Here is a 21,454-nt window from a genome sequence, read left to right as displayed (position 1 = left end):
AATGCAGTCAGATTTACAAAAACAGCGTTCTCTCGCTGAGATACATTACAATACATTTTCACACGTGGCTTTGAAGTCTCTGACTTCATCATCACCCATAACTTGAACGTTCTATAACGGTCAACGACATTTTAACAGATGGCTCTTGTGGATTAAAAAAATGTTTAACATGCCTTATTCTGTTTTATGCTATATGTTTTATGCTATATTATTAATGGTATAATTAATAATGTTATAATCATGTAGAACTGGTTGTTTGCCTCAGGACTGCACACTCTGAGGGAGATAGAGGTATCATGCATAGTAGGAGAAGGACACCATATCTCAAGTCACTCTGACCGACAGGAGAAGACACTGATACACCACCCCTCCCCTCTTGTGTGAGTGTAAAGGTGTTGAGACTAACAACCAGTGTTATCTTAAGGTATATATAATGATGTACTTCCTTGAGTGCTTCAGATCCCACTTGGCGTTTGGCTGAAGCAGACTTGTGTTCTGAGGTGGGATCTCCAAAGATCTTTGTTTCTAAAATAAATAACTCTGTTTTAAGGCTATTTCAACGACTCTGTTTTAACTCTCTCACATCAACCTACTCGGGGAAGCAAGTGGGCTTCAACAAATTTGGGGGCTCGTCCGGGATGTGAGGAGTTTTTTGATCTGACCTAAAACCAAACTGCACACCGAGGACACAGCGCTGTGGTCGACCTAAAACAAAGGTAAAGCAGAAACCTGTTGTAACGAATTCTGCATATTGAATACTCTTAAATAAGAAGGCAATCTGTGTCTGCAAGTGTGAAGTTTCCAAATTCAGAGTCTGTTGAAAATTCAGAGGATAAAAAAAAATAAAAAAAATAAAGTGTGAATGAGTGAAAAACAAAGTAAGGAACTGGAACAAAAAAAGAAAAGAAAAAAGAGGTTAAAAGATCAATTGTAGATCTTGTCCTTGGTCGTGGCGGACCCCACCGTCCTCTGACGAGGGGACGGAGCCAAGGAGGCAGCTGGGTTAGAGTCCCGGGGAGGTGAGGACCCCCGAATTCTGAGTTAGAAGAGCGGTGTCTCTTCAAATATTGGGTTAGAGTCCCTAGGAGCGGCGTCTCCTTAAAAGCTGAAAGGATAAAAGTTCCAGAGTTGGTGAGTATTGAATAAATGTGATATTGTGTGTATGTGTGACATGTCTGGGTAATTGGGGATAAAACAGATAAAAAATAGAATTCAGCGTTGTCTTCAGTGCAGAGCATTATGACAGTGTCGTGACAAAACTGTTCAAAACAGACAGCGGAAACCTCACGGTGTCAACGAAAGCTGGCTGAGCCGCGGAAACCTCACGGTGCCAACGGAAGTGGCCGGTTTTTGTCACAAGGGTCAGTTGCTCGGGTGAACTCCATACAAACTGACTGGCTGTTTTGCTCTGCTCACTGAATAAGACTTGTGGTTTGGGTGGACCTCATACACACCGGCTGACAGCTGAATTTAGATTTTAGTTAAAATGTTATGGGAAAAGGTAGCAGAGTCGAAGGCTAAAAAATAGAAGCCAGGAGGCAGGAAGAAGCAGCAAGTTTATTGAAAAAAAAGGAAAATGGAGGAAGGAAGGGAAAGCATATGAGGAGGAGAGGAGAGAATGGTCCGAGTTGGCGGTCTGGTGGCAGGGTGCCGATCATCTATACAAAGAGAAGAAAGAAGAGCGGAAAAGCGAGAAGAAGGAGGCTAACACACCGGTCCGACCCCCACCCTACGCTCCTCCACTGCATCATGTGAGTCCCCTCAGGAAAGGTACCCAACAGTGAAAATAGAGAAAGGACAACTTTTCGTAAGTATACCATACCCAACACCCACCGCCTCTGCAGCCAAATGAGTGTTAGATAAAGCCTCAGTCTCAACACAGTCACTAGAACAGACGGATAACGAATCAGCAGTGTCAGAATATCGCGCACTGCCAAGACAAGGCCATCGATAGAATAGTACACACCGTACACACACTCCTACCAGGCGAGGATGAAGCGCCCCATGAGCAGCATAAACACCTTATGACCTTGAGATAACACACACACTCAACTACGATAATTTTCCCCTTAATCACCACCAGCTAGGGAGTCAAATACAAATCATTTGGACTAGGTGATGTGCAAGCAATAGTTGATAAAATGCCCCAGTAGCAGAAGGCGGAGGATTGTGGTTAAACAACTTAGATAGTCTTACTGCAGGACAGACTCTGGCGCTTGGAGACTTTAGAGCGGTGGCAGCCAGATGCATGACGGGAGCAGATCTGAGGGAGATTGAGGAGGAGGCTAATACGAGACGTCCTCCTGATAACACACAATTCACTAGGGTAAGCACTGACATAGGCAAAGCAATGAGAGAGAAGTATCCATTGCCCAACGTTGCAATGGTTCCAAAATTACAGTGGGCGCCTGAACAGCACCCATGCGAGTTTCTAGATAAATGTAAGGACACGTGGATCAAACACACAGGTGTCCACCCAGGGCCAAAAGGGGTACAAAGGGAATGGTACAGACACGCGGTGTTAGAGGGTGTTCCAGAGGAAGTTAGGAAAAAAAAACATTTAGTGTATCACCTCACTTGAGCACAAGACGAACAGCAAAAGGAGCGGGACACTATTAAAGAGCTTCAGGGTCAATGACTGAAGCTACAACTGAACGAGGCCAGACAAAGAAGGTAAATGACAAAAAGAGAATAGAAAAAAGTGAAGCTGTGAAGGTAATGGTCACTGCTGAGAATAATGATACTCCTGATTTGTTTCCTGTTCCCTCTTGAATAGAAAAAAAGCTGCCCGAGATACCCACCATACGGCAGAGGAGGAGGCTCCGGGGGCTGGCCACAGTGGGGAGGAGAATGGACGAGAGGACGTGGGGGAAGGGGCGGACCGCCAAAGGGACAGCCGGGAGGAAACGTGTGCTACTACTGCAACCAAACAAGACACTAGGTGAAAGACTGTTCCAGTATACTGCAAAGAGGCCGAGGTCAAGGCGATCCACCACGCCCAGGCCTGACGCAGGCACTCAATCACCAAGCAGCACCTACAGTATCCAGTATCCCATGGTGAACTGGGATGACTGGGAGGAGTGGGGAACACACCACAGAGAGACCACGACAGCAGACCCAGTGCTGTCTATAAAGTCAATCTATTGGGGAGAGATCTCCTCTTCAAACTGGGGGCGTCCACACTGTGTAGCCTGGACAGACTCATAGTGACATTGCCATTGCTGAGAACCACAGGGCAATACCTCCTCCAGTCTGTGGAAGAGCAGTATGCGGACATCTACTGGGCTCTGTTGCAACCTGAAACGCCTGAGCACAACGGCATCCTCTCGGCCTACCTGCAGTGTAAACCCTGGATCTCACTGCTCGAGCCCTACATCTCTCCTCCTGACCCAGCCCACGTGACCCTCTTCTATGACAGACTGCAAACTGAGTGGTATCAAGACGGGTTCCAAGAACAGCTACAAGGTAAAAGTTGGCGAATACACTCCACCAACATATATGTGGCTCCAGAGGGAGCTGCTGCAGCAGCGGTCACACGCGCAGCAGATCAACTAGATTGTCAGAAGAGGCGGTTCCTCACGTCTCACTAGCATTACATCCTAAACATCAGGCAAAAGAACTGGGAGGTGTGGTTAAACACACTCTGGCTCAGACTGATTGGACACTCACACAAATCCCTCATCTTCACTACTAAGTTAAGACATATCACATTGATTGACATGCGACATGGCTAACCCTCACACTCCGCATGGAACACCCCTATCCTGCCAGTAGAAAAGAAAAGGACCGGTAAATACAGAATGGCGCAAGACCTCAGAGCCATTAATAACATCCTTTCTACTACTACGGTGCCCGTGCCTGATCCATATGTGGCTCTGACTAATCTGGATTCATCTCATTCATGGTTTACATGCATTGATCTGGCTAATGCATTCTTTTGTCTCCCATTAGCAGAAGAGTGCTGTGACATTTTTTTCATTTACCTACAAGGGTCGACAGCTGGGGTACACCAGGCTACCACAAGGGTTCACACTGTCACCAGGGCTGTTCAAACAGGTCCTCATATAGGCTTTAAGTGACTGCATTCTGCCAGACAACACCACACTCATTCAGTATGTAGATGGTCTCTTCCTGGCGGCGCCCACAGCTACTGTCTGTCTTACAGCAACCAGCTCTGTCCTGCAACACTTAGCCAGAAAAGGGTTTAAGGTAAGTAAAGCCAAATTACAGATATCTAGGAAACAGGTTTTATTCCTAGGCAGAGTGATCTTCCAGAATTGGCTACTGCCACTGAATTGGCCTTACCAGACTACACGTTGCCATTCTGCCTTGATGTTTCTGAAACAGAAGCAGTTGTTAATGGCATTCTGTTCCAGAAAAAAGGGGGAGAAAAAACAGCGCTAATGTACATAACTGCAATAAACAAATCCATCAAACACGAGGCAGAAATGAGGGAACAATGCAGCAGATCATGCAGCAAAGATGGCGGTTGGGTATCAGGTTAAACGAGAACTAATGTGTTCAGAAGAAGAGATGGAACTGAACCAGAACTAATTGACATTATAAGATTGCAAAAGGGGGTCTCACCACAGGAGAAAACGCTCTGGAAAGCCAGAGGAGCTACGGAGGTGGGAGGACTGTGGAGGAGTCCGGATGGACGTCTTATTCTACCCCAGGCATGAGAAAAACAGCGCTAGAGGAGGCGCATGGAGTAGGACACGTGGGAGCGGCACAGATGCTGAGAAACCTGGAGAACTAGTGGCATCCTCACTTGAAAGATATGGTAAAACACTGGGTAAGAACATGGGAACTTTGCACCAAGTACAATGCCAGACCGACCATCAAAACTCGAACCGGGTAAGTATCCTCTCGAAGTATGACCAGGGAAAGAAATTATCATAGATTACACAGATATGATAACCGCAGTAAGAGGGTACAGATATGTTGATGTGTGTGGATGTGTATACAGAGTGGCCGGAGGCGTGGCCAACAAAAAGGGAGGATAACAAGTCAGTGATTAAGTTTCTGATTAATCACTACATTCCTCGACATGGGTTCCCAGAGAAAATTCGATCGGACAATGGGACTCACTTCAAAAATCAAGACCTCCAGCAGGTGGAGGCAATGCTAGGGCTGAAACATTCATTTGGCACTGTTTACCACCCGCAATCACAGGGCAAGGTTGAAAGAATGAATCAAACAGTTAAGCACAAATTGGCAAAAATATGTGCACAGACTAACCTGACCTGGCTAGATGCCCTACCCCTGGTACTCATGTCCATTCAAAGCTCCATTAACCGGAGCACAGGGTTCTCTCCTCATGAGCTACAAACAGGGAGAGCTTTTCCAGGTCCCATGACAAAATTGATTGGGATTGGTGAAGACAAACAAAACCTGACCACAAGAGCATATTTTAAAGAACTGCAGGCTTTCGGTTCAGCTTTTGCCAAACAGGTCACGGACCGACACGAGGGGGCGCACGAGGCTTCGTCACCAGAGGTGAATTGGGTCCTGTTGCGGGTAATCAAAAGCAAGTGGTCGGAACCAAGGTGGACTGGACCGTTTCAGGTGGTGGAGAGAACTTCGCATGCAGTCCGACTGAAGGGTAAAGGAGACACCTGGTACCACTGGAACCAGTGTGCAGCAGCGGAAGAACCGCAGTGGTCCCTCTTCGAGGTCCACCAGGACCTCCAGGCAGCAAACACTGACCCAACTGGGTTGGGCGTGAGTCACACACACAAAGGGGCAGAATAATCCCCGTGTGCTGACTAGGTGACAGGGCAGTCTACCCCTGGCACTGAAGAACAGAAGAGAAGACGTCACGGGAGGAGGTGAAATAGCGCTCCTCTCCTGCATGTGGCGTGCCAAGCCACCAACCTCCAAAACAGACACCTCTGAAACCTATGAATACAACAATCAGAGAACAAAACAAATTGACCGAGCAGGTGGTATCACTCATACAGAGAACAGAGTTGATTAAAATCTTCTCATTCAGGTATATTACCAACACTTGTGGGTGGCAGATAAACTTTCCAATTGGGCTTTTCTATATTACATATACGTTGGACGAAATCCGAAGGTGAAACGGTAAGATTTGAGAATTTAAGAAGTTAAGATAGCACGCAAAGATGTCCGACTGTCAGTTATCTTTCTTTATTGTCTGTTGGTTTATTGTATGTGTGGCTTTCGCTCTTGCTCTAATAAAACTCTCGCTGTGCGGTCATACCAGACTATAAACAGGATAAGTTGTGCAGCCTCGTGGCTGCTAGAATTGAGTCATAATTCATTTAATATTGTATCTGTGCTATTTTAAGTGTAAACTGTTGCATAATCAACTTCAAACCATTGACAGGGTAAAGAAAAGAGAAGTGATGTATGGTAATGCTAAATGGCTAGCAGGACTCAGCCTGCTGGCCGTGCTGATTGTATCTTTAATATTACTCTTGTGTGAATCCACTGACAACACCAGCCACAAACAGCCACAAACCCACACCTACCCCTGACATCTCATCCAATGACATTGTAGCTATTGATTATACCACACTAAAACCCCTAGATATAATACAAATCTCCACAGGATACAGAGATAGTAACCTCTGGAGGAGTGGATGACAAATATGTTTGGTCAGTGGTTTAATTTTGTCACTTATCACTCTCTCTATTGCGACTTTTGTGGGAATTTTAGTTACTTGAGGATGTTGTTGTGTACCCTGTATTCGAGCTCTCACTGTTAGATTCATCACAGCCACAGTAGAGAAGGGTAGCGCCCCTGTTCCAAGGCACATGATGCCGTTGTTGCAAAGATGGACTCTGATGGGGAGGACGAACAGGATGGGGTCATCAGAGAGTTTGAAATTGACATTTGTAAGTGATCTCTTAGTAGAGATCAAAAGGGGGAATTGTGGATTAAAAAAATGTTTAACATGCCTTATTCTGTTTTATGCTATATGTTTTATGCTATATTATTAATGGTATAATTAATAATGTTATAATCATGTAGAACTGGTTGTTTGCCTCAGGACTGCACACTCTGAGGGAGATAGAGGTATCATGCATAGTAGGAGAAGGACACCATATCTCAAGTCACTCTGACCGACAGGAGAAGACACTGATACACCACCCCTCCCCTCTTGTGTGAGTGTAAAGGTGTTGAGACTAACAACCAGTGTTATCTTAAGGTATATATAATGATGTACTTCCTTGAGTGCTTCAGATCCCACTTGGCGTTTGGCTGAAGCAGACTTGTGTTCTGAGGTGGGATCTCCAAAGATCTTTGTTTCTAAAATAAATAACTCTGTTTTAAGGCTATTTCAACGACTCTGTTTTAACTCTCTCACATCAACCTACTCGGGGAAGCAAGTGGGCTTCAACACTCTGAAGTCTCTTACTTAATAGTCACTCATAACTTGGACACTCTTGACATCTGAAGCCATTTTCACAGATTGCTTTGAAGTCTCTGACATCACCATTACCAATGAGTTTGAATTTCTATGACAGTCAAAGACATTTTCACAGATGGCTTTGAAGTATCTTACTTCATCATCACCCATAACTTGAACCTTCTATAACAGTCAACGACATTCTAACACATGAACAAGAAGAACTTGCTATTTTCTCAATTCTGCACATGTCTGATGAAGAAAGCTGTCTGTAAACTTGATTTGAACTACAGTCAGATTTACAAAAACAGCCTTCTCTCGCTGAGATAAGGCCAAAATGAACAAGTAGTGTGTGTAGCTGCTAAACTTCACAATAAACACATCAAAGCATTAAGAACTTGCTATTTTCTCAATCCTGCATATGTCTGATGAAGAAAGCAGTCTGTAAACTTGTTTAGAAGTGAACTGCAGTCAGATTTACAAAAACAGCGTTCTCTCGCTGAGATAAGGTCAAACTAGTGTGTGTAGCTGCTAAACTTCACAATAAACACATCAAACCATTAAGAACTTGCTATTTTCTCAATTCTGCATATGTCTGATGAAGAAAGCAGTCTGTAAACTTGTTTAGAAGTGAACTGCAGTCAGATTTACAAAAACAGCCTTCTCTCGCTGAGATAAGGTCAAACTAGTGTGTGTAGCTGCTAAACTTCACAATAAACACATCAAACCATTAAGAACTTGCTATTTTCTCAATCCTGCATATGTCTGATGAAGAAAGCAGTCTGTAAACTTGTTTAGAAGTGAACTGCAGTCAGATTTACAAAAACAGCGTTCTCTCGCTGAGATAAGGTCAAACTAGTGTGTGTAGCTGCTAAACTTCACAATAAACACATCAAACCGTTAAGAACTTGCTATTTTCTCAAACCTGCATATGTCTGATGAAGAAAGCAGTCTGTAAACTTGTTTAGAAGTGAACTGCAGTCAGATTTACAAGCAATCTGTGAAAATGTTGTTGACTGTACTTGAACTTCAATGGTACTTGTGATGATGATGTCAGACACTTCAAAGCCATCTGTGAAAATGTCTTTGACTATTAAAGACTGTCCAAGTTATACATGACTATGAAGTCAGACACTTCAAAAGCGTCTGTGAAAATGTCGTTGGATGTCTAGACCGTCCACGTTATGAGCTACTTCATAGTCAGAAACTTCTGTTCCATCTGTGAAAAAGTCGTCGTCATAAAACGTCAAAGTTATCCGTGTCCATGATGTCAGAGACTTCAAAGCCATGTGCGAAAATGCATGTGACTTTTGTTTAACTTGAATGTTTTTGTGATGATGATGTCAGAGACTTCAAAGCGATCTGTGAAAATGTCTTTGTTCTTTTACTTCAATTGTTCTTGTGATCATGATCTCAGACACTTCAAAGCCATCTGTGAAAATGTTGTTGACTGTTGTTTAAGTTCAGTGGGACTTGTGATGATGATCTCAAACACATCAAAGCCATCTGTGAAAATGTTGTTGACTGTTGTATAACAGTCAAATACATTTTCACACGTGGCTTTGAAGTCTCTGACTTCATCATCACCCATAACTTGAACGTTCTATAACAGTCAACGACATTTTAACAGATGGCTCTGAAGTCTCTTACTTAATAGTCACTCATAACTTGGACGTTCTTGACATCTGAAGCCATTTTCACAGATTGCTTTGAAGTCTCTGACATCCCCATTACCAATGAGTTTGAATTTCTATGACAGTCAAAGACATTTTCACAGATGGCTTTGAAGTCTCTTGCTTCATCATCACCCATAACTTGAACCTTCCATAACAGTCAACGACATTTTAACACATGAACAAGAAGAACTTGCTATTTTCTCAATTCTGCATATGTCTGATGAAGAAAGCAGTCTGTAAACTTGTTTTGAAGTGAACTGCAGTCAGATTTACAAAAACAGCGTTCTCTCGCTGAGATAAGGCCAAAATGAACAAGTAGTGTGTGTAGCTGCTAAACTTCACAATAAACACATCAAACCATTAAGAACTTGCTATTTTCACAATCCTGCATATGTCTGATGAAGAACGCAGTCTGTAAACTTGATTTGAACTACAGTCAGATTTACAAAAACAGCGTTCTCTCGCTGAGATAAGGTCAAACTAGTGTGTGTAGCAGCTAAACTTCACAATAAACACATCAAACCATTAAGAACTTGCTATTTTCTCAATCCTGCATATGTCTGATGAAGAAAGTACTTTGCAAACATGTTTCCCTTTGAACTACAGTCAGATGTACAAAAACAGCGTTCTCTCGCTGAGATAAGGTCAAACTAGTGTGTGTAGCTGCTAAACTTCACAATAAACACATCAAACCATTAAGAACTTGCTATTTTCTCAATCCTGCATATGTCTGATGAAGAAAGCAGTCTGTAAACTTGTTTAGAAGTTAAATGCAGTCAGATTTACAAAAACAGCGATCTCTCGCTGAGATAAGGCCAAAATGAACAAGTAGTGTGTGTAGCTGCTAAACTTCACAATAAACACATCAAACCATTAAGAACTTGCTATTTTCTCAATTCTGCATATGTCTGATAAAGAATGGAGCCTGTAAACTTGTTTCCCTTTGAACTACAGTCAGATTTACAAAAACAGCGTTCTCTCGCTGAGATAAGGTCAAACTAGTGTGTGTAGCTGCTAAACTTCACAATAAACACATCAAACCATTAAGAACTTGCTATTTTCTCAATCCTGCATATGTCTGATGAAGAAAGCAGTCTGTAAACTTGTTTAGAAGTTAAATGCAGTCAGATTTACAAAAACAGCCTTCTCTCGCTGAGATAAGGCCAAAATGAACAAGTAGTGTGTGTAGCTGCTAAACTTCACAATAAACACATCAAACCATTAAGAACTTGCTATTTTCTCAATCCTGCATATGTCTGATGAAGAAAGCAGTCTGTAAACTTGTTTCCATTTGAACTACAGTCAGATTTACAAAAACAGCGTTCTCTCGCTGAGATAAGGCCAAAATGAACAAGTAGTGTGTGTAGCTGCTAAACTTCACAATAAACACATCAAACCGTTAAGAACTTGCTATTTTCTCAATCCTGCATATGTCTGATGAAGAAAGCAGTCTGTAAACTTGTTTAGAAGTGAACTGCAGTCAGATTTACAAGCAATCTGTGAAAATGTTTTTGACTGTACTTGAACTTCAATGGTACTTGTGATGATGATGTCAGACACTTCAAAAGCGTCTGTGAAAATGTCGTTGGATGTCTAAACCGTCCACGTTATGAGCTACTTCATAGTCAGAAACTTCAGTTCCATCTGTGAAAAAGTCGTCGTCATAAAACGTCAAAGTTATCCGTGTCCATGATGTCAGAGACTTCAAAACCATGTGCGAAAATGCATTTGACTGTTGTTTAACTTGAATGTTTTTGTGATGATGATGTCAGAGACTTCAAAGCGATCTGTGAAAATGTCTTTGTTCTTTTATTTCAATTGTTCTTGTGATCATGATCTCAGACACTTCAAAGCCATCTGTGAAAATGTTGTTGACTGTTGTTTAAGTTCAGTGGGACTTGTGATGATGATCTCAAACACATCAAAGCCATCTGTGAAAATGTTGTTGACTGTTGTATAACAGTCAAATACATTTTCACACGTGGCTTTGAAGTCTCTGACTTCATCATCACCCATAACTTGAACGTTCTATAACAGTCAACGACATTTTAACAGATGGCTCTGAAGTCTCTTCCTTAATAGTCACTCATAACTTGGACGTTCTTGACATCTGAAGCCATTTTCACAGATTGCTTTGAAGTCTCTGACATCACCATTACCAATGAGTTTGAATTTCAATGACAGTCAAAGAAATTTTCACAGATGGCTTTGAAGTCTCTTGCTTCATCATCACCCATAACTTGAACCCTCTATAACAGTCAATGACATTTTAACACATGAACAAGAAGAACTTGCTATTTTCTCAATTCTGCACGTCTGATGAAGAAAGCAGTCTGTAAACTTGATTTGAACTACAGTCAGATTTACAAAAACAGCGTTCTCTCGCTGAGATAAGGCAAAAATGAAGAAGTAGTGTGTGTAGCTGCTAAACTTCACAATAAACACATCAAACCATTAAGAACTTGCTATTTTCTCAATTCTGCATATGTCTGATGAAGAAAGCAGTCTGTAAACTTGTTTTGAAGTGAACTGCAGTCAGATTTACAAAAACAGCGTTCTCTCGCTGAGATAAGGTCAAACTAGTGTGTGTAGCTGCTAATGTGCAGTTAGTTGAGGGAAGTATATTTATGGTCGTTTAATATTAAGCCAGTATCAGTAAAATCCAGGAACGGCTGCAGAGCCTGAAAGTATGCATAAGCAGAGATACCACACACACACCTAGATGGTTTGAACACAGATATATTATATATAAAATCTTAACATGAAACCACTAACCCTGCCTACCTAAGCCGGCTTCCTAGTATGCACAATGAATGGGCCCAAAAGAAAGAAAATAAACAAACATTAAATGATAGTGTCCTTTTGAAGGTTTCCTCACAAATAAAGAGTAAAGTTCAATGCCCAATGTTCACTGCTCCTTTACAGAAGGAAGCAAAGGTTTCTCATGGATGTGTGTGCGTGTGCTTCTTATGATGTCTATGTCTTTGTACTACCCGGGTAGATTTCTAAATGTTCATCTTATCTGTCTGTGGGTGAAGAGGGAAATCAATGATGCTGTGTCCTGCAGATGGATCCTGCGGCTGGCCACACCGCGTTGCTGGTTCCTCCACAGTCAAGTCAAGTCTTTAACTGGCTCGCCACTGAACACCAAGTTCAGGTCTCGATCGACTCGGTCTAAATAAAAAACCAATCTATGCACACAGCGCAGAATGCATAAGTCACAATCTTTTCCTCTCTTTCAATCTCCTTAACTCATTACTATCATTCAAACTTTCTCTTCAAGTACATCAGCTATCAGGGATATACAAACTCTAATCATTATAAAATGAATAGACACACATCACACAAGATATCTTAGTGCCAATGAGCAATCAATCATGTACTCTTATTTCACAACATCCACTTAAACATGTGAATGAAATCATAGAATGCATCTGAAACTCACTATTTATAATTTTAACATCTTAAATCTATTTATGCTTTTTAACCGCACTGTAAATATAACATATTTTGACCATTAAATGACATAAATCAATCACATCGGACATATAATCAGTCAAAAGAGCAAACACTCCCTCAAGGAAATAACTTTAACTCGAATAAAATATAATGCATCCTTAATGGGGTGAAACACTGTTACTGCTCTGCTTACGGTGCTATAACTGTAGCTAGCTTAGCCAAAGTAGCTGCAGAGTGTAAATAAGCATTAACATGACAACGCTAGCGATTAGCTCGATGCTAACGCGATTAGCGATCGTTTTTACCATCATTCATCACAACTTAAAATGATCTATATCTGTATCTATGTTGTATCAAACCCTTGATAACAGTATCAAAGCTCCGATTGTTTTTTTTCCATAAAGAACAATACAATAACTTCAAGGAATCAATAGAGCCAACACGGTGTCAGTATTAGTGATCCCTACCGGAGCTAAGGCCCGCCAACCGAGGTGTCTCATTCTGCTTGAATCACAGGTTGAGACTTTTTCTCACAGCGCACGCGCCACCCCTGGTGGGCCAGGGAACTGCACTACTTCACAATACCAAGCTCAGAAACCCATGTGGGTTACACTAAACTTCACAATAAACACATCAAAGCATTAAGAACTTGCTATTTTCTCAGTCCTGCATATGTCTGATGAAGAAAGCAGTCTGTAAACTTGTTTCCATTTAAACTACAGTCAGATTTACAAAAACAGCGTTCTCTCGCTGAGATAAGGTCAAACTAGTGTGTGTAGCTGCTAAACTTCACAATAAACACATCAAACCATTAAGAACTTGCTATTTTCTCAATCCTGCATATGTCTGATGAAGAAAGCAGTCTGTAAACTTGTTTAGAAGTTAAATGCAGTCAGATTTACAAAAACAGCGTTCTCTCGCTGAGATAAGACCAAAATGAACAAGTAGTGTGTGTAGCTGCTAAACTTCACAATAAACACATCAAACCATTAAGAACTTGCTATTTTCTCAATCCTGCATATGTCTGATGAAGAAAGTACTTTGCAAACATGTTTCCCTTTGAATTACAGTCAGATTTACAAAAACAGCGTTCTCTCGCTGAGATAAGGCCAAAATGAACAAGTAGTGTGTGTAGCTGCTAAACTTCACAATAAACACATCAAAGCATTAAGAACTTGCTATTTTCTCAATCCTGCATATGTCTGATGAAGAAAGCAGTCTGTAAACTTGTTTCCATTTGAACTACAGTCAGATTTACAAAAACAGCGTTCTCTCGCTGAGATAAGGCCAAAATGAACAAGTAGTGTGTGTAGCTGCTAAACTTCACAATAAACACATCAAACCGTTAAGAACTTGCTATTTTCTCAATCCTGCATATGTCTGATGAAGAAAGCAGTCTGTAAACTTGTTACAAGTGAACTGCAGTCAGATTTACAAGCAATCTGTGAAAATGTTGTTGACTGTACTTGAACTTCAATGGTACTTGTGATGATGATGTCAGACACTTCAAAGCCATCTGTGAAAATGTCTTTGACTATTAAAGACTGTCCAAGTTATACATGACTATGAAGTCAGACACTTCAAAAGCTGTGAAAATGTCGTTGGATGTCTAGACCGTCCACGTTATGAGCTACTTCATAGTCAGAAACTTCAGTTCCATCTGTGAAAAAGTCGTCGTCATAAAACGTCAAAGTTATCCGTGTCCATGATGTCAGAGACTTCAAAGCCATGTGCGAAAATGCATTTGACTGTTGTTTAACTTGAATGTTTTTGTGATGATGATGTCAGAGACTTCAAAGCGATCTGTGAAAATGTCTTTGTTCTTTTACTTCAATTGTTCTTGTGATCATGATCTCAGACACTTCAAAGCCATCTGTGAAAATGTTGTTGACTGTTGTTTAAGTTCAGTGGGACTTGTGATGATGATCTCAAACACATCAAAGCCATCTGTGAAAATGTTGTTGACTGTTGTATAACAGTCAAATACATTTTCACACGTGGCTTTGAAGTCTCTGACTTCATCATCACCCATAACTTGAACGTTCTATAACAGTTGTACTGTTCCTATCTGTGTGTAAGCTACGTGCGTGAACACAGACTCCACAGCAAGCCAAACTCGTTTTCAACGAGCCAGGAAGCGAGCGCCTTGCTCCTTTTATTTTCCAGTGTAGCAGGTGAAAAGCGAGTAAAACTGAAATAAACAAATACAGAAAAACTTAGGAGCCTGACCTTACCGTCTCACACAAGCAACAGTAACGTTAGCCTATTACTAGTGTGACTAGGAAGTATCGCTTAGCTTAGCAAGAAAACGAACGTTAGCGACGTAACGTGGCTACTACTCATGTTCGGGTGTAAACATTACGAACTATGCTCATAGGGCTTATTTCTACACAAGTACAAAATGCACATCTCTACTAACACTTACAGACATTGCTGCCATGGGTGTGTGTGGAGTACAAAACTTGAAGAGCGAAATATCAGGAACATCACATTACTGACAGTGATAGCAACTGAAGTACTGCGTGAATCTTACATTCATTACGTTACATTATGTTCAGACCGGAGGCTCATGGGAACAGAACAGAAACAGAAACGTCATTCAAAATAAAAGCTCATCCTTTACCTTACAAAATACTGGTCTCTTTTCTTTGCAATAAACAGTACTTTGCAAACATGTTTCCCTTTGAACTACAGTCAGATTTACAAAAACAGCGATCTCTCGCTGAGATAAGGTCAAACTAGTGTGTGTAGCTGCTAAACTTCACAATAAACACATTAAACCATTAAGAACTTGCTATTTTCTCAATCCTGCATATGTCTGATGAAGAAAGCAGTCTGTAAACTTTTTTAGAAGTTAAATGCAGTCAGATTTACAAAAACAGCGTTCTCTCGCTGAGATAAGACCAAAATGAACAAGTAGTGTGTGTAGCTGCTAAACTTCACAATAAACACATCAAACCATTAAGAACTTGTTATTTTCTCAGTCCTGCATATGTCTGATGAAGAAAGTTGTCAAGTTTGGTCGGCGTCGCTGACGCAGAGATTAGCTGAACCCCGATGCAGAGTCAAAAAGTAGGCGGCAGGCAGGCGTGGTGGAGGTCCAAAAACGATGGTCTTCTATTAAAACAAAGCTAAACTCAAAAAAACACACTTACCGTGGCAAAAAACTAGGCATGGCATGGCATGGCAAGGCAAGGCAAAACCAACAAAACGTTCCTGGCATGGCATGAGGAAAAAATGCAGATCCTCGCATGGCATAGAGAAAAATGCAGACGCTCAGACAAAGGTGACTGGGAAGACAAGGACTAAATAGACATGACAACGAGACACAGGTGACACACATCAGGAGGGAGAAAGCAATCAGGAAAACCAAAGCAAAGCTACATGAAAACAGGGCACACAGGGGAAGAGACACTTTCAAAATAAAACAGGACATGACAAAAACCTTGAACATAAAACATGGAAACACATGACAAGACAAACATGAAACATGGCACATGGACTGAAATCAAGAAACAAAACATAACCAAAAACCACCAGGCATGACAGAACCCCCCCCTTAAGGGACAGATCCCAGATGTCCCTTAAAAAAAAAGAAAACACAGGCTGAGTGGCTGGAGGGGGGAAAACCAAAGAGGCATGAGATAAAGAAAAAACAAAGTCAGGGATTCAGCCCTGGTGTGGGGCAGTGGCCCAACCTGCAATCTCGGGTGGGCGGCCCCAGTTCAACACCCAGGTGGGGCTCGATAAGTCAGGGGGTCTGCCCAAATGCTGGGCCAGAACCCAACATGAGACCTCCGGGACTTGAAGAACTTGCTATTTTCTCAATCCTGCATATGTCTGATGAAGAAAGCAGTCTGTAAACTTGTTTAGAAGTGAACTGCAGTCAGATTTACAAAAACAGCGTTCTCTCGCTGAGATAAGGCCAAAGGACACCCCCATACTGGACGTACCATGATTTTTCCTCCACCAAACTTGATTTTTTTGTGGGTGAATTTTGGGTTCATGCGAGTTCCAACAGGTCTTCTGCAGTATTTGACTGGGATGCAGTTCAATGGATGCTTCATCATAAAAATCAACCTTCTGTCACTTTTCCACTGTCCATCCTTTCTGTAAGCTGTGGGCCTTGGCAGATACGACACAACTTTCTTTTGGCCCTCCTCACCAGTTTGTCCACCCTTTTTTTGTCCCGGGCAGAGATGCTGCCTGCTCAGCAGACCACACCATAAAAAATGGCTGATGCCACCACAGAGTCGTAGAAGCTCGTGAGGAGTGGACCCTGTATTCCAAAGGCTCTCAGCCTCCTGAGAAGGAAGAGTCTGTTTTGGCTCTTTTTGTTGAGGTGAACACCCTTGTAGGAGGTGACTCTCCCGATGTCTGTTCCTTGGATGTTCACCAGTGCGGGTGGGGTGTGTTGGCGTCTGCTGAACTCCACCACCAGCTCCTTGGTTTTACCAACGTTGATGTGGAGGCCGTTACCCTGGTGGCAGGTTGGAGTGTTGTACCCAAAGTATAGAGAGTGAACAGAAAATGAGCCAAAACTGTTTCCTGTGGTGCACCTGTGCTACAGAGAAGCATGTCACTGCTCTGCGTCCTCACATACAGTGACCAAGTAGTGAAAAAAACGACTTAGACATGATGACTTCGAACTTGATTCAGTGCAGCTTTCAGAAAAAGTGAAACTGTCTCAGTAACGCTGAAGGATTAACAGAGCAGTTACAACACAATCTGGCTGCAGTCTATTTGTCTCTGTGCATCACAGAAGGCACCACAGGATATCATTGACCTTACAGATCAGTCGTTTTCACTATCATAACCCAAAAATTGCACAAAGAATGTGTGGTTTATTGGGCGTTAGCTAACTGGCCAGTTAAGAACGACTCCACCTCCACTCTACTCAGATGGCCCTTCAGTACAGTTCAGATGATGTATGACACTTTGGATATGGAAAACCTTGGAGTTTTTGCACCTCTCGTGAGTGACCTAAAACTCATGGAAACTCATTGGCTACGTTTTTTGGGGGGGTAAAACTAAAGAAATATGAAAACAATAATAATGATAATTTACCTTGACATCTCTCATACAAGTTACTGTACACTCTAATTTGCATATTCTGGAACACCAGCCAGTTCATATCATCAAAGCACATTCCGGGTTCTGTTTGCTAGAACACGTGCCTTTGATCGCTGAGAGAGCTCACACACGCACACACGTGTTGGATCCACATTCACTTGTTACTGGAAGTTATCAGATTTGAAATTTCTGTAATATCATCATGGCAAATAACAACTCTGAACCCCTGAGCGACACTAAGAAGGAATCGCTCAAGAAGAACTTGAAGAGAAAAGTCAGAGAAGGTGAAGATGGACTCTCAAAGACAAAGAGGAGAAGACTGAACTACAACCAGGCTGAGAAGGAATCAGGATCGGCCTCGTCTGCGGACACTGGCAATGGTAAGCGAATCATGTGAAGTTAGCGTTCAACATCATTAGTTAAATGTCAAACCTGAACAAACAAAACCAAACCTACATTCACAGAGAAAGACCATGAGACCAGAGTGAAAAATGATTTTTAATGTCTCAGCTTTAGAGGGTTTTGATGTGGCTATTTTCAGTTTGGAAGGGAGCAGGCGAACTGTTTTCCCTTTGCCTCAGGAGTCTTTATGCTAACCTAATAACAGCTCAAGCATGTGTTGGGATGCGTATTTCCCGAAATGACGAAATATTTCCTTAACTAAGAGATGCTAGAGAAGAAAATTAGTTTGTTATTTTGGAAGTCACTGAATGACAAAGGTGGACTTATTTTCTCCATTAGTGACTGGTCATTAACCTGGTGGTCCTCTTTTTCTCTTGTCATTTGAAGGGAGCAGCAGCACACAGTCCAGTAGGTGCGGTACAACAGTGGAGGATGTGAGCAAGAGGACTGGAAAGAGGAAGGCTGCCGCTGATGAAGAAGAACCCTGCGCGAAGAGAAGGAAGGGCCGGCCAACCATGACGGATTTGATAGATTCCCGAAGAGGTAAGTAGTAATTAACACGTTCGTGTTAATGTGCAACACAAAACAGTCACATTAATGGTCACACTGATGCCCTGATTTGGAAACACAGTGTAATGTTATGTTATGTACAGGTGGTTTTGAGTTTTTGCCCCAGCCTTTTGTAGCCCCTATAGCAGCATGTTTGAACTGTGCTCCTGGCATCAAATTCATTATAAACATGTACGCACAAAAGTCACTGCTCATAAATATATAGTTTTCAAACTGTTTTCAGTGGAGTATATGCCAGAAAGGATGAGCAAGTGGTCACATTTTGTTTCCTTTGTTCCACACAGCGGCCCATCTTTTTCAGAATCACTCTAGAAAGGATTGATTTTAGAGCTTTTTTAATGTGTAACTGATGCTCCTGGTAACTAAACAAAACATGTGTTTGTCTGTTTAGCTGAATTTGAGGCCAAATACCAGCAGGAGAATCATCTCGGCGAAGGAGGCTGTGGATGTGTGTTTGCTGGCTACCGCAAAGCAGATCATTTACCTGTGAGTATGATACACACATTGTGAAACATACATTTACACACATTCACTCATGCACACACTCACTCATATGCACACACACAGTCTGATCAGGAAGTGCTAACCAAAGTGCCATTTGTGTCTTGTAGGTTGCCATCAAACACATAGCAAAAGACAAAGTGTTGTGCAAAGAGGTAAGTGAGCAACACCAAACAGGATGCTGCACTCAGCCCAGTGAATGTGTGTTTGATGAATCACGCTTTTCTCTAAACCTGTGGAGCTTCTCCTTCTCTTACACTGTTTTTGCTTCAACGTTTCAGAGACGAAATGGGAAAGAACTCTCAGCTGAGGTGGCTGTGATGTTAAAACTCCAAGCTGGAAGAACTGGATTAATGGAGGAATCAGCACCCGTGTCACTCCTGGACTGGTATGATCTGGACCAGGAGCTGATCCTGGTGCTGGAAAGACCAATGCCATGTATGGACCTTTTAAATTACATCAGGACAAACAGAGGCCACTTACAGGAGGACAAGGCAAAGGTAAGCTGCTCGAGCGTGTATGTGTGTGTGTGTGTGTGTTTCAAACAAGAACTTAATGACTTATGACTTACCTGTAACATACTGTAACATATAGCTATTGCCACAGGTTCTCCTTGTGTTTCTTATTAGCACCTCTTTGTGCCACAGCGGACTGTGCTGCCCATTTGTCTCGGTATCTAAAACCATGTCACCTTTTCCATCATGTCTGTGGAAAATATTCTGGTTTTCCACAGTGGAAACACAAGGAAGAACCTAAAACCAAAGCCCTACATGTTCTTACAGCTTTATGTTGTAGGAGGCTCCATGTCTCTGATGGAGTAAGAAGCAACCTGTGTAGGCTCTCAGACAGGTTGGAAGCAATCTGGTTTGGATGACAAAACAAACTGAAATTATGACCATCTCTGATGGACATTTTTTGGGTGTCTGTGGGTTTGAAATGTTGCTGATCAAAAGTTTTGTCCTGCTGTTGTTGTCAGCTTTGAATCACAGCAGTTAAGCCAAAGTTAACCCAAACCCCACAGCCATGACACAAACTGTTGAACCTCCTCACAGTCCGTCTCCCCACTCCGATCCCTCACTTTTCTATTTGTGTCCCTCTCTTCCAGATCATACTTAAACAGTTGGTTGATGCAGCAAATGAACTCGAGGATAAGCGCACCTTTCATCGGGATATCAAACCCGAAAACATCCTGATTGAGACCAGCTCAGATGTGCCGCGTGTTCGTGTCATTGACTTTGGACTGAGCTGTTTCTTCAAGAAAACATCAGTTTACCGTGTCTTCTGTGGTAAGCCATCTGGCTTTTTCTTCTGCTTCTCACTAATTTACCTGCCTGTGACTTTAATGTTTAAAGAAAGACGCTTTTCATCCTCAATTATTATCACTTGTGTGTATTGTAGGTACCCCCCAACACGTCCCTCCGGAGTGGTACAGTCATTATACCTACAGGCCCGGCCCCACCACAGTGTGGCAGATGGGAGTGGTCTTATATGAGCTGCTCCACAGAACAGTCCGATTTGATACCACAAGTTTCCTCAGACATGAGCTGCCAATCAGGGATGAGCTGTCCAGAGGTAAGAAAAACGTACTCATATGCAAACACAGAGCTGTTCATTTCCATTCACCTCCTGAGGAATCACTGTGGCTGTCAGCTCCAACTTTCTCATCTTTCTTTCCCTCCAGATTGCCGGGATTTCTTACAGAAGTGTTTAAACACATCCTACATGCTGCGACCTACCCTGAAGGAGCTCCAGCTTCACCCATGGCTCAGATAAACCAACACTACATTCACAGTTCATGCCAATACAATACATTCACAATACAAGAACTAATTCTGTTCTTGTTTTTCTTCACCAGGACCGTCCGCCATGCTTATACAGGTTTTCTCCGGGTGCTCCGGTTAGACCAACTGCAGTTCCTTTAGGCCCCCCGGCCGTCCGCGGAGAGGAGGATCTCTCTTTGAATTGCCTTTCCCGAGGTTTCTTCCCATTTTTAATCTGGCCTCAAGGTTTTGGGGAGTTTTTCCTCGTCTTCTTAGAGAGCTTGGGCCGGGTCAGGAGCTGCTTATGATTTGTGCTTATGGCGAAAGCCATATCACATCATAAGGAAAAAAAATGGATACTAATCTATCAACTGGTCATTTTGTGATATTAAACTAGAATAATAATAAAAAAGAAACAACTTAGACTGTTACAGTTTCTGAGACTGATTGCAGAACAATAATCCTATCAGATAAAACAGGCTTGTCTAAATGAATGGACAAGACCTAAAATGATGAAGTGTGCTCTCTGCTTATGACTTTACATTGCTTTATGCTTCACTCATGTTGGCATAATGAATAAAAGTTTTTAAAATGTTTTTTTTAAAACCCGTGGCATCATATTTACTTACTTTCT

The 21,454-nt window shown here is 42.1% G+C and overlaps 1 protein-coding gene across 1 annotated transcript; it reads left to right on the top strand.

Annotated features, from left to right (window-relative positions):
* Positions 1-17,179: 17,179 nt before the first annotated feature.
* LOC124055785 (serine/threonine-protein kinase pim-2-like) lies at positions 17,180-21,243 on the top strand. Its single transcript, XM_046382907.1, has 7 exons — positions 17,180-17,967; positions 18,377-18,532; positions 18,951-19,045; positions 19,171-19,215; positions 19,342-19,560; positions 20,166-20,346; positions 20,459-21,243. The coding sequence occupies exons 1-7, from the start codon at positions 17,790-17,792 to the stop codon at positions 20,980-20,982; spliced, it is 1,398 nt and encodes a 465-aa protein (XP_046238863.1). The 5' UTR covers positions 17,180-17,789; the 3' UTR covers positions 20,983-21,243.
* The last annotated feature ends 211 nt before the right edge of the window (positions 21,244-21,454 follow it).

Source organism: Scatophagus argus, chromosome 24 (assembly GCF_020382885.2).
Source record: "Scatophagus argus isolate fScaArg1 chromosome 24, fScaArg1.pri, whole genome shotgun sequence".
Classification (NCBI taxonomy): Eukaryota; Metazoa; Chordata; class Actinopteri; family Scatophagidae; genus Scatophagus; species Scatophagus argus.
This window is presented reverse-complemented; position numbering and strand designations above follow the sequence as displayed.